General features: G+C 47.9%; 1 protein-coding gene across 2 annotated transcripts in view; it reads right to left on the bottom strand.

The window, feature by feature from the left end:
- RPA2 (replication protein A2) overlaps nt 1-13705 on the bottom strand; it is a 40719-nt gene that overhangs the window by 12400 nt on the left and 14614 nt on the right. For both annotated transcript variants that reach the window (XM_068109515.2, XM_068109514.2), the window contains exons 4-6: nt 5100-5213; nt 4921-4995; nt 2570-2686 (exon numbers count right to left, since the gene is read on the bottom strand). In XM_068109515.2, the coding sequence (XP_067965616.1) occupies nt 2570-2686; nt 4921-4995; nt 5100-5213 (306 nt within the window). The remainder of the gene's footprint in view (nt 1-2569; nt 2687-4920; nt 4996-5099; nt 5214-13705) is intronic.

The raw sequence follows: 13705 nt of genomic DNA, 5'->3' as shown, positions 1-13705 counted from the left end.
CGAGGAGGACGAGAATGTTGAGGTTGCCAGCGTCAGAGGAGAGGAGAAGGTCGTTGGTGATTTTGAGGAGAGCAGTTTCAGTACTGTGGTTGGAGCGGAATCCGGATTGGAATGTTTCATACAGGTTATTGGCAGAGAGATGATGTTTGAGTTGAGTGGCTACAGCGCGTTCCAAAACTTTTGACAGAAAGGGTAGGTTGGAGATGGGTCTGAAGTTGTTTAGGGTGTCAGGGTTTAGACCAGGTTTTTTTAGAATGGGGGTAACAGCAGCAATTTTGAGGGAAGGTGGGACGATGCCTGTAGACAGGGAGGAGTTTATTGTTGCAATGATAAGTGGAGAGAGAGCAGGGAGGGAGGCTTTGACAAAGCTGGAGGGGATGGGGTCAAGAGTGCAGGTGGCAGTTTTCATTCCTATGAGGAGTTCAGAGAGGTCAGTAGGGGAGATTGGGGAGAACCGAGACACTGGGATGGCAGGACAAGGGGGGGCAGGTGGTTGGAGGGGGAGCGGGTGCAGCGGTGGTCAAGCTGTTGTAGATGTTGTCAATTTTGCGTTGGAAGAAAGAGAGGAAGGAGATGCAGTTGTCTACTGTGAAAGACTGGGTGGTGGTGTTCAGGGGGCGGAGGAGTTTGTTTATTGTCGAGAAGAGTGCTTTTGGGTTTCCGGAGCCAGAGTGGATAATTTGAGAGTAGTAGGCAGAGCGGGCGCGGGAGAGGGCATCTTTGTAGTGTTGTAGGTGGTCCTTGTAGGCTTGGGAGTGAACTGTGAGACCCGTTTTATTGCGGAGTCTTTCAAGTTGGCGAGCACGAGTTTTCATCAGGCGGAGTTCAGGGGTAAACCAGGGAGCAGAATGGGTGAAAGAAACTGTTTCATAGAGTTTCATAGACTCGATTAAGTTGCAATAGTGTATAACTAGAAAGTTTTACCCCAAACAATTGGCTCCATAACTTTAGCCGACACATATTTGACAGTACTGCTCGTCTGTCCCTGATTAAGTAGATAGACAAATATGTAGAGGGTGTGAGCTTCAATTGATATTGCCAAGGCGTTCGTGGTTGACTAGTAACGCACTGGGCATGGAGTTATCCGTAGCCAGTGGTCTCAGGACCTGGGGTTCGGGAGTAGTCCGAGAAGTTCCCCTCATGGGATACCCCGAAACCCGGATCTGCAACAATATATTCAAATCCGATTGGTTTACTAAATACCAAGGACCAATAGATCGAGGCAACTTGGGCATATACTAGGGTCTATTCTTATGGAGCAGCTGAATAGCAAAAGTTCCCAAACTACTCCAGAGTATGGGGATGAGGGGAAATGGACATACACAGGCGGAATAACACAAAAACAAGTAATAAGGGTCCAAAGAGGAACACAATTGGAAATAATCATGAATTTGCATGAGAGTGCATGAGGGGCTGATTGAAGTAAGGATGAGACAGGTAGACGATTGCACAATGGGGAGAATAAGGGGACGAATGAGTACAGGTGGAAAACCAATCTGGACTTTGGGAGTGTGAGCAGATGAGGGTTTCTGGAAGAACTCATGCAATTTGGGAGTGGGAGGTGGAGGGAGTTTGGGGGGTAGGGGGGCAGAGGAAGGGGAGGGCAGGAGGAACAAGGTCAGATGTAAGCTCATATAAAATAGAGGCAACCAACCTCCCACTGGTGGGAAAATGACATTCCTTGAGAATCCACCTCCTGTCTTGATATTCCAATGGTGAAGAATTCCTCGTTTTTGACCGTATCAAGAGGAACAACGTGGGCAGGAGCACCAACCCAGTGTGGGGAACCATACCCACATGGAGCTCTGTGTGAACACCTTGTACAGAGTGATAAGCTCGGTGTGGATCAGGCATGCGTTACCTGTATGGAGCGTACCCAGACAGCGACTGGCTTTTGATACCAGTTTGGTGATATGATCATCCTCATGTGTAAGGTTATGGCAGATTAATGAATGAATGAATTGATAATGAGGTAAAAGGGTTCCAGGGACTGCAGCTCCACCTATGCCTGTCCAGAGAAGCGGATTGGATCGATCGATTACCAATCCTTTTGGAAAGTCAGTGTGAGATCATGTGACTTGCTGATGTTGAACATTATATTCCAAGAAGATGACAAGTCGACTATCTTCTACAGGTCTGATGAACAGGATTCGGTACAGGCCAGCATTTCAGAATTATGATGCATCGTTATATTCAGGGTCGAGTCATCGGCAAAATGGTAACTTTCGTTTTCAAGAGAATTAGACAGATCATCGATATCGATCAAGAATGGAAGTTTTAAGATGCTGCCCTATGCAGTTGAACCAACCCACCCACCCATCCCCCCCCCCCCCTCACCCATTCCGCTGCCCCCCGCCCCCAGGACTTCCATCACATGCACACCCCACCTTGTTGTGTGCGATGTGGAATATACATCAATACGATGCAAGGTACTGTTGGAGATACAGTGGAGACTAGATTGACAAAATTACCTTTTCCTCGTATTATAAAGATCGTCTGTGTGCAAGCTGTGAACTGCGCACACGTGCTGTTGGTGTTAAATATGCAAGGCACAAGGCAGATAGCTCACCTGGCCGGCTGGCTTGCTGATCGCCATGTGATTCTGCACAACTTCCAGTATGTGTGTCGTGATCTCATTTATGTTCTCAAGAGGTCGGATCTTGAAAGCCACCAAACTCTTCTTGTTCTGCAGCATAAGAAACATCACACATTGTTGAATGGAACATGTGCACTCACACCTGAAGGCCGATCTCTGGGACCCGTGACCCAATCTCTGCCTGTGGGAGTTTACAATTGGGGAAAATGAAGCAAAGGAAGTTAGTCGAGTCCAGGGAAACTAAAGGCCACGATCAATTTGCCACTTTTTGGCAACACCATTTTGCCGTCCCAAAGGACGGACGTTAAACTGGGCATCCCGTATTTCAGCATTATTTGGACATCAATGATCCCATACTGCACTTCGCAAGGAGTAGGCGACCTGGAACAAACTACAAATCCCTGTCATAAACTACAGAGGGGGCATCGCATCGGCGACACATTCACGACACATTCACACATGAACGATGCCACGCCCAGCTACGTGCGGCATACAAAAGGAAGAAAAAGTACAAAAGAAATCACAAAACAATCACGATTTATTGAAGAGAAACAACTGCACGAGTCAGCACTTCCCACGAGAGATATTGGTGTCCATGATTGTTCCGTTTGTCTTGCGTGCAATTACATTTTCCATTTCCTTCAGGCTACCTGTGCCTTTTGTTCCAGCACCAACGTTTGGGTTTAATTTGGATCCCTGGAGGCCAAAACGGGTAATAACCCTGAGTTTGAAAGCATGCGCGTTTAAACATGGGCGCCACCAACGACGCATTACACAACTGCTAGGTTGTCATGTCAAATGAATTGGCCTTGTGCAGGTCCATCCGCAAAGTGTTTGCTTTAGCGAGATCGGGTCCCGCCTAAAAGTGAACAAACGTGGTCGAGTCGAGCCGTCCAAGCGACAATATTAACATAGTGTCCAACATAAAAATAAAATGAGGATAAGCAATAAATAAACATTAGAACCCACAACGTCATCGGTGTTAGCGTACAACATATTTTCGCGCGATCCCTCCAGGTCAGCACCAGGGACCGCGGATGGACCAGAACGGATTTACTGGAGGCGACGATCAAACACTGATTTTGCTAGCAACCACGGGCAGGAGAAGTGGAGAGGAAGAGGCGGCTGGAGCGCGTAACTGTGGAAGGGGAACGAACTCAAACGAACACAGGATTTGAAGGGAATGAGAAATAATAAAAGGGTTTATTGTAATAAAAGGGTAGGGACAGGTAAACACGATATTAAATAAAAGTCCTAAATTGGGATGTCCCCACAACTCACTTCAGAAACAGCACACAGGAATGGATTAATAAAAAGAAACGTCGTGTACTCGTATATGTGGGGTGTGAGTGCAGCCTTATCTGTGGTACGTCCGTCGTCCAATGCGCTACGCCAATGCATCACGCATCCAGAAGCACCTTGAAAGCACCACGTGGCACCAAAGCACCAAAGTACCGTCAGTGATCCCCACACGAGACCACTCTCCAACCCGAAGGGGGCCGATTTCCAAGCACGAGGCACCCAGAGACAGGAACGGGGAGAGTGCAGGAGAGAACAGCGTCTAGACGAGAAGAAGCCAAGAGAAAGGAATGTGACTGCACGCTCTCAAACCCCAGGCCAACTCCAAGAGCTAGATTATCATGCAGCGCCCCCTTTTTATAACCTTCCTCCTCTTTGTCCAAATTTCCAGTTCCTTCCTTCAAATGAGTCACCTCCCTCCCAGCTGCGTCTTCGTTCTCCTCCCCTGATTGGGCTGCAGGTTCGCACTCGCTGGCTTTTTCATTGGTCGAGTGCCTCCCGCTCGAACCAATCACAGCCCATACCACGCGATGTTGCCAGGCGAGCTGGTGGTGCGGCCGGTGGCAGCCATCATCGGCGGGGTCTTGATCTGGCTTCCTGTCCGTCTTCCAAAGTCGTTGTGGTAAGGGAAAGGGATTATTTAATGTTGCACTAAGGGCCTATCTAAGTGTTTATGTTGGTATGCATTGCCATAAGGGACAAAGGTTTGATTACCAGGTTTGACACACAAGGGCTGTTATCTTTAATCCCGACAACTACCTAGCACACAAACATCCTGGTATGTTCACAGGTATACTCCTTAACTGACAAACCTGACTAAACACACAGAAATTACAGGGCAGATTCCTTATCGCGACAGACGAAGCACGTTACCTATTCAGATCTACCTGACTCTAGATATTGCTCTACCCTCCCGACATAACAATATTCACTGTGCCAAATAGCTCCCCATGCCATTTTGGTAAAACCCAAGGCAGACATTCCATAATATGTAATTGAATCAATGGGAAGCAATGCGACCACACCTGGAATGAACGCAAGTGACCCACAACCATGACGTAGGTGCTCGGCGGTATCACGGTCCCCTCGTTGCCCATGTCCTGGCAACAGAAGACAAGTCCATTTGCTTACATGAAAAAGGACAAAATGTCTGATAAGTAAAATAGGAAGGCGGATAGCAAAGAGCTAAACGTTCAGGACTTGCATCCACATCGACCCATTGGCGGACATCCAGGGGTCTTGCTGTCATGTCATCCACTTTATAAAGGATGTTTGTGGGGGATTTCTCGGACTGCCGTACAATCCCCACCAGCGTGACCTGTGGAGAGAGAAAAAAAAAAAAAGTCATCAAAGCACAGCAAGACCTATTTCTTCATGTAGCGGGGTGGAGTGCATCAAATGTGATGACGTCCCTGCCAGCAGCCATGCACAAATTATCACCGGACTGGTGTCTCACAGGCAGAGCGAGGCACCAATGTGTGAGCAGCACCACAATGCACGACGGCAAAACTAAATAATGACGCCACAATACATCTCTTAGTATAAGACTGTGGGGATAACGGGCTTCATGTACTGTTCTTTGGGGACCGAAACCGTTTGTCAGATGGGACAGTAAAACATGCGTAGGGTTTTTCATTTAGCTCAGGGTCCAGATGAGTCCTCATTGCCTGAACAGGATTCCCAGATCGGCTCACACTCTTCCAATTAAAACAAAACACTTCCATGAGCCGAGAATACGGACACAATAATAATCCAAATTTACCAAACCTTATCAGATAAACCTGCCTTTGTCTGCCACATACAAATGACCTATTCCTTCGCTATTGAAAACATTGTTACGTTTATGGGGGTAGGTTAGAGAATACCATAGGAAAGGTAGGATTGAATAAGAATAGTATGGAACATGTGACGTGCAGGAGCATTTCAATGTAATACGTAGGGAAAATGTAGTTTAAGGTTGTGTTTAAATGTGCATCATATGGGGGTGATGCCATGTTAATTACGAGTAGGGGTTAAGGATAATTTCCCGTTCATCATACCCCCTGTGGCCATCCCTAACATTTAGGACATCGCCCGGCCAAGTGTGGTGGCTGGTGCTGTTGTCCCGGGTGTGCTGCAGGATGTATTTTACTTTCCCCAAGAGGAGGATCATCATTCCAGGTATCACGCAAAAAAGATTGTGGAACCTTGAGACCAGAGAGAAAGAGGGCCGACTACACCACTCGCCTCAATCCCGGGCGGCCGCAACGTCCTCAACGCGCTGTTTCGGTTTGCCATTATCTTTCTGGCCTTCCCACCTGTGTGGTTTCAGGCTTCAACGGCTGCTGACTTTTGACAGGATCCATTTGGGCCAGCTGCGTGCCGGAGCGTCTTTTATTTTCTTACTTCACCCTGTGTGTGTCTTTGTGTCTGGGTGAGAGGATCCTCGCCATAGCATTTTTACCTCAGCACTTTTTATTTAATCTCATCCCGTGCCTTGTTTAGTTGCAAATAATAAGAGTTCCCTTCTTCTAATAATAATAATAATAATAATAATAAGAGTTCCCAAATATATTCCCTTCTCTGTTCTTATCCGTTTCGTTCTTATTTGTTCGTTCGTTCTTTGACCACGTTGTTCGTGATCACGTGTTCACGTCATTAAAAAATGTTTCATCTGTCCCCTGAACAATGGTATTCTGTCATATACTATAACACCTTTTTCTTCTTGTTCTATAAAAGGATGCTTTCGACTTGCTCACCAAATCTATTCATTCCAAAAAAAAATTCCATCTCTTACAGCTACAGTGCCTCTTTCATTCATTCCCTAAACTCTCCAGAACTCCACCCATCCTTCAGCGTCCTCAAACGTATTTTTGACTCGAAGGTCGCAAGAAACTCATTTTGCAAGAAATGTTCGTTTCCCATCAATCGTACATTTCTCAAAATCCAATCTCACCCCTCCCCTCCAAATCTTCCCCATCACCCATCCCTTTCAAATCTTCCCCCTTGCCCCTCCCCTCCAAATCTTCCCCATCACCCATCCCCTCCAAATCTTCCCCCTTGCCCCTCCCCTCCAAATCTTCCCCATCACCCATCCCTTTCAGATCTCCCCCCTTGCCCCTTCCCTCCTAAACTCCCCCCACACCCCCTCCCTTCTGAGACCCTCCCTCACTCCTCCCCTCCTAGACTCCCCTCTCACCCCTCCTCCTCAAAGCGTCCTCCCCGCTTCTTCCCCCTTCCAACTCTCACCTTCATCTCCCTCAACCTTCTGCCTCACTCTTCCCCCTCCTCAAACAACACCTCACTGCGCCTCACCCAATCACCATCAAACCTTTTGTCCACCCCATTCTTCCCTTTCTCCAAGCTGCTCTGAAATCTGACACACCTTCAACAGCTCTCCCTACCTCTTCCTCCTCTTCCACATCATACCCTACCGCTCCCCCCCTCTGTTCTGTATCCGATGCTCCCCCTTCCTCTTCTTTAATAGTATGGACCTCAAACATCCGGGGCCTTCGCTCAAACTTGACTGATCTCTCCATACAGGTTGCTTCTGACAAACCAGCCGTGATCTGCTTAACAGAAACTTTCCTCCTTCATGATGTCTCTGATTCCTTGGTATCTCTCCCAGGTTACTCCCTCCTCCGGTATGATAGACCTGAGCCTCGTCCTGGAGGGGGGGTTGCTATCTTTATAAAAAACTCTCCTCACTCGCCCTGCACTGCCCTCTCTCCACCTCACCCCCAGGAATACCTTTGGCTACGGCTTCCCCTTCGCTCCCACCTTTTGTTCATATGTGTGTTGTACCGTCCACCAAACAGTGATGACTCCATCTACATCTCGCTGTCTGATAACATGGACCAACTTCTATCTACCCATCCCAACTCTCTCTTCCTCATATGTGGTGATTTCAATTGTCACCATGCCAGTTGGCTGGGTGTGGGTACCTCTCTCACCAGCCATGGCTCTTCAGCAAAGGACTTCTGCGACTCACTGGGACTGACACAATCTGTCAATTTCCCGACCCGGATCTCAATCAACGGAGCGTCTTCTCTTCTGGACTTGGTTATGACTAACTTCCCTGAAAATGTCAGCTGCTCTTCTTCTGCTCCAATCGGCTCATCTGATCATGTGCTTGTTAAAGTGGACATCTCTCTGACCATTCTCAGAGAGCCTCCTCAGCGTCGACGAGTCTGGCATTTCACTCAGGCCAACTGCCATGGTCTTCAAGCAGCCATCAATCATCTGGACTGGTCTCCCACCTCTATCGCCTCTGACATTAACTCATCCTGGGAATTCTTCCAAAGTAAACTGCTCTCTCTCATGCACAGATTTATCCCATCTCGTCTTCAGTTGTCATACCCTTCCTCCCGTCCATGGTACACGGAATCTTGTGGTGAGGCTATTGCCCAGAAACAACTTGCTTTCCTCTCCTGGAAAGCAAATCCAACGGAAGGAAATCTCATTTCCTTTCACAAAGTCCGAAACAAGTGTGTGTCCACCCTCAGGAGAGCCAGGAAACAATATCTCTCCGTTCTCAGGACAGAACTCTCTTATCTGTCTCCCTCTTCCAAATCCTGGTGGCATCTGGTCAAATCTGTTTCTGGTGTTTGTTCCCCCTCCATCCCCTCCCTCACCTCAAACGGCCACACGGCTGACTCCGCACGTGAAAAAGCTGAATGCCTCAACTCTGTTTGCCTCTAAATCTTGTGTCCCAAACCCATCCCTCTCTGTACCCACCGTACCCAGTCGTACCCAGCTGCTCCTGGACTCTGTGTCCTTTCCTCCTGACAAGGTGGAAAAGTTTCTGTCAACCCTCGACTCTGATTCTGCAACTGGACCTGACAGCATCAGCCCACGGGTCCTAAAATCTTGTTCTTCCGCTCTTTCACTCCCTCTCTGTTCTCTTCACACTCTCTTTTGCTCAAGGTCATCTGCCATCTGCTTGGAAATCTGCCAACATCACCGCTTTGCACAAAAAAGGTGCAAAAACAGATCCCAGCAACTACAGACAAATCAGCCTTCTCTCAATTATCAGTAAAGTCATGGAATCAATCATTGCTTCAGATATGAAATCTTTCCTCTTCTCCAATGGCTTGATCTCTGATCATCAATTTGGTTTCAGACCTGGTCACTCTTCTCTGGACATGCTGCTACTGCTTTCTCAGCAATGGATGGAGGTCCTCAATGCCAAACAGGAAATTAGAGCTGTGTCCCTTGACATATCACGTGCCTTCGATACGGTCTGGCACCCCGCTCTGCTCACCAAACTCTCCTCTGTTGGTATCCATGGAAATCTCCACGCATGGCTGGCAGACTTCCTCTCTAGTCGTAGCCAACGTGTGGCCCTGAATGGGTTTCTCTCATCTCCTCTTCCTGTTCAGGCTGGAGTTCCCCAAGGCAGTGTTCTGGGCCCTGTGCTTTTTCTGGTCTTCATGAATGATCTCTCCGACTCTTGAAAATCCTCTCTATCTCTTTGCTGATGACACTACTCTCTGTCGCTCCATTCTTCATCCCTCAGATTGGCAGTCTGCAGCCTCCGCACTCTCTGCAGACCTGGACAAAATAACAGACTGGGCAAACAAGTGGAACATGTCTTTCAATCCTGACAAATCTCACACTCTTACGATGTCTCTCCGAAAAGACCGACTGGACAACCCTCCCATCTACTTTCTGAATAATCCTCTCCAAGAAGTTCTGTCACTCAAACTTTTGGGTCTCACTATCTGCCATGATCTTTCCTGGGAAAACCACATTTCAAATCAGGCCTCCAAAGCCAGTCGCCGACTGGGCATCCTCCGTCGTGCGAAGTCCTTCCTTGGCACACCTGAGCTCCTCACCACGTACAAGGCTTTCATCCGCAGCTCAATGGAATACTGCTCTCCCCTCTGGGCTGGTGCTCCTGCCTCACACCTAGCTCGTCTTCACGCTGTTGAAAGCAAAGCATTCAGAATCATTGGAATCTCCCGCGATGAAGCTAACTCCAAGGGCCTCTCACTCACTCACCGCAGGCAGGTTGGTGGTCTTTCCGTCTTCTACCGACTCCTCTCTGGCCTTGCCCCCCCAGCTCTCTCTGGGCTCTGTCCCGCAAATATTCCTACAGGTCGCACAAGATCTGACTGCAACCCTCTTATGGTTAAACTGCCAAAATCAAGACTCTCTGCTCACCTTCACTCCTTCATTCCTCTTTTCTCCCACCTCTGGAACAAACTCCCTCACTCTCTTCAATCCCACTCCACCCTCCAGGTCTTTAAAACAGCTGTTCACCACCATCTCTTATCTTCCCCCATCCAAAACCTTGATCTTTTCTATCCCCGATAATTTCACCCCAATTCCACTTTTTGAAATACCAATTTCTGTCCTGGAAGTCCTTGGTGTCCTTGTGTTTTATACTTCTCCCACCCCCCCCCCTTCCCAAGCCCTCTCCCTCCCACACATCTCCCTGCTCTTAAATGTTTTTGTTTGTGAAGTAAATGTCAGCTCTTTCACGAGCCTTGATTCAGTATACAAAAAAAAAAAAAAAAAAAAAAAAATTCTTTTTTGTTGTATTGTTGTTGGTGGGTTCGTGAGAATAAATGCTTCGTGGTTCTTCGGTCCCGCCTGCGACATAACCGCCAGATTGGAAATCGCCTCAGGCGTTAAAGCTTGGTTCGGCTCATCCGTCCACGACTCGGTGGTAACAAATGTGCAAGTGTGGCCGCCACCGCAATGCAAAACGTGTCATCGAAATCTCGATCTCGAAATCTCGCGAGATCTCGGAGACGGTGGGAGGGATTTTCGAAGCTCCACACGGTCTCCACGTTTTTCGAAGTTAAGGCTGTTCACAATTGTATTTTGTCGAAACTGTATTTATCTTTCGGTGTGTGAAGTTATTGTGTGCAACTTTGGTTGTTTCTCGGTGTTTATCTTTCATAAATTGATCGTCTGTTTGCCGTGTCGCGAGCGATTTGAAATCGAAGTTAAGTGATTGTTCCCATTTGTATTTTCGTTAAAACTATTTATTTATGGTGTTGTACGTATATTGTGTCCCGACGAAGATTTTTCGGTGCAAATCTTTCATACCTGTATTGAAAATCGTGTTAATTCGTGTCGTGTCTTGAGGCCTTGTACAGTGTACACTGTACAACCTTGAGGCTTTGTTCTTCTCTCAGCGGTCCGTCCTTTGTGATCCAATAACTTTCGTTCTCTGTATTCCCAGTCTTTTCACCCATAGCCTACTTCCTTGTGTAAATCCCAACTCAAAAAAAACAAAAAAACATTTCCTTCTCTGTTCTCATTCGTTTATTCATTCTTATTCGTTCGTTCGTTCGTTCTTCGACCACGTGTTTCTCCCCCATTTCCCCAGATAGTTTTCACTGTTATTAACCTTCAATGTTTACACTTTCCCCTCAAGTTATGTATTCCGTCATATTTTATAACACCTTTTTCTTCTTCTTCTTTAAAAGGCTGCTTTCGACTTGCTCACCAAATCAATTCATCCCAAAAAAAAAATCCATCTCCTATAGTGCCTTTTTTCTACATTCCCGAAACTCTCCTGCACTCCATCCTCCATCCAGCGTCCTTAAACGTATTTTTAACTCGAAGATCACAAGAAACTCATTTTGCAATAAATGTTCGTTTCCCATAAATCGTACACTTTCTAAAATCCAATCTCACCCCTCCCCTCCAAATCTTCCCCATAACCCCTCCCCTCCTAAACTACCCCCTCACCCCTCCCCGCCAAGACGCCCCCTCGCCCCTCCCCTCCTAGACTCCTCCCTCACCCCTCCCCTCCAAATCTCCCCCATATCCCATCCCTTTCAAATCCCTCCCCTTGTCCCTTCCCTCCCAAACTCCCCCCTCACCCCTCACCCCTCCCCTTCAAATCTCCCCAACCTCATTGCTTCTCAATTTCCCCCCTCACTCCCCCTCCTCAAAGCGTCCTCCCCGCTTCTTCCCCCTTCCAACTCTCACCTCCATCTCCCCCAACCTTCTGCCTCGCTCTTCCCCCTCCTCAAATAACACCTCATTGTGCCTCACCCAATCACCATCAAACCTTTTGTCCGCCCCATCCTTCCCTTTCTCCGAGCTATTCTGAAATCTCTGACACACCTTCAACAGCTCTCCCTACCTCTTCCACCTCTTCCACATCTTACCCTACCCCTCCTCCCCCCTGTTCTGTATCTGATGCTCCCCCTTCCTCTTCATTAACGGTATGGACCTCAAACATCCGGGGCCTTCGTTCAAACTTAACTGATCTCTCCATACAGGTTGCTTCTGTCAAACCAGACGTGATCTGCTTAACAGAAACTTTCCTCCTTTATGATGTCTCTGATTCCTTAGTATCTCTCCCGGGCTACTCCCTCCTCCGGTATGATAGACCTGAGCCTTGTCCTGGAGGTGGGGTTGCTATCTTTATCAAAAACTCTTCCTCACTCGCCCTGCACTGCACTCTCTCCACCTCACCCCCAGGAATACCTCTGGCTACGGCTTCCCCTTCGCTCCCACCTCTTGTTCATATGTGTGTTGTACTGTCCACCAAACAGTGATGACTCCATCTACATCTCGCTGTCTGATAATATGGACCAACTTCTATCTACTCATCCCAACTCTCTCTTCCTCATATGTGGTGATTTCAACTGTCATCATGCCAGTTGGCTGGGTGTGGGTACCTCTCTCACCAGCCATGGCTCCTCAGCAAAGGACTTCTGCGACTCACTGGGACTGACACAATCTGTCAATTTCCCGACCCGGATCTCAGTCAACGGAACATCTTCTCTTCTGGACTTGGTTATGACTAACTTCCCTGAAAATGTCTGCTGCTCTTCTTCTGCTCCAATCGGATCATCTGATCATGTCCTTGTTAAAGTGGACATCTCTCTGACCATCCTCAGGGAGCCTGCTCAGCGTCGACGAGTCTGGCATTTCACTCAGGCCAACTGGCACGGTCTTCAAGCAGCCATCAATCATCTGGACTGGTCTCCCATCTCTACCACCTCTGACATCAACTCATCCTGGGAATTCTTCCAAAGGAAATTGCTCTCTCTCATGCACAGATTTATCCCATCTCGTCTTCAGTTGTCATACCCTTCCTCCCGTCCATGGTACACGGAATCTTGTGGTGAGGCTGTTGCCCAGAAACAACTTGCCTTCGTCTCCTGGAAAGCAAATCCAACGGAAGGAAATCTCATTTCCTTTCACAAAGCCCGAAACAAGTGTGTGTCCACCCTCAGGAGAGCCAGCAAACAATATCTCTCCGTTCTCAAGACCGAACTCTCTTATCTGTCTCCCTCTTCCAAATCCTGGTGGCGTCTGGTCAAATCCGTTTCTGGTGTTTGTTCCCCCTCCATCCCCTCCCTTACCTCAAACGGCTACACAGCTGACTCCGCACGTGAAAAAGCTGAATGCCTCAACTCTGTGTTTGCCTCTAGATCTTGTGTCCCAAACCCATCCCTCTCTGTACCCACCATACCCAGTCGTACCCTGCTGCTCCTGGACTCCGTGTCCTTTCCTCCTGACAAGGTGAAAAAGTTTCTGTCAACCCTCGACTCTGATTCTGCAACTGGACCCGACGGCATCAGCCCACGGGTCCTAAAATCCTGCTCTGCCGCTCTATCTCACCCTCTCTCTGTTCTCTTCACCCTCTCTTTTGCTCAAGGTCAACTGCCATCTGCTTGGAAATCAGCCAACATCACCGCTATGCACAAAAAAGGTGCAAAAACAGATCCTAGCAACTACAGACCAATCAGCCTTCTCCCAATTTATCAGCAAAGTCATGGAATCCATCATTGCTTCGGATATGAAATCTTTCCTCTTCTCCAATGGCTTGATCTCTGATCATCAATTTGGTTTCAG

This window comes from Myxine glutinosa, chromosome 3, assembly GCF_964187855.1.
Source record: "Myxine glutinosa chromosome 3, kmMyxGlut1.1, whole genome shotgun sequence".
In the NCBI taxonomy this organism is placed as follows: domain Eukaryota; kingdom Metazoa; phylum Chordata; class Myxini; order Myxiniformes; family Myxinidae; genus Myxine; species Myxine glutinosa.
The sequence above is the reverse complement of the archived record's forward strand: the minus strand, read 5'-3'. Positions and strand labels throughout refer to the sequence as shown.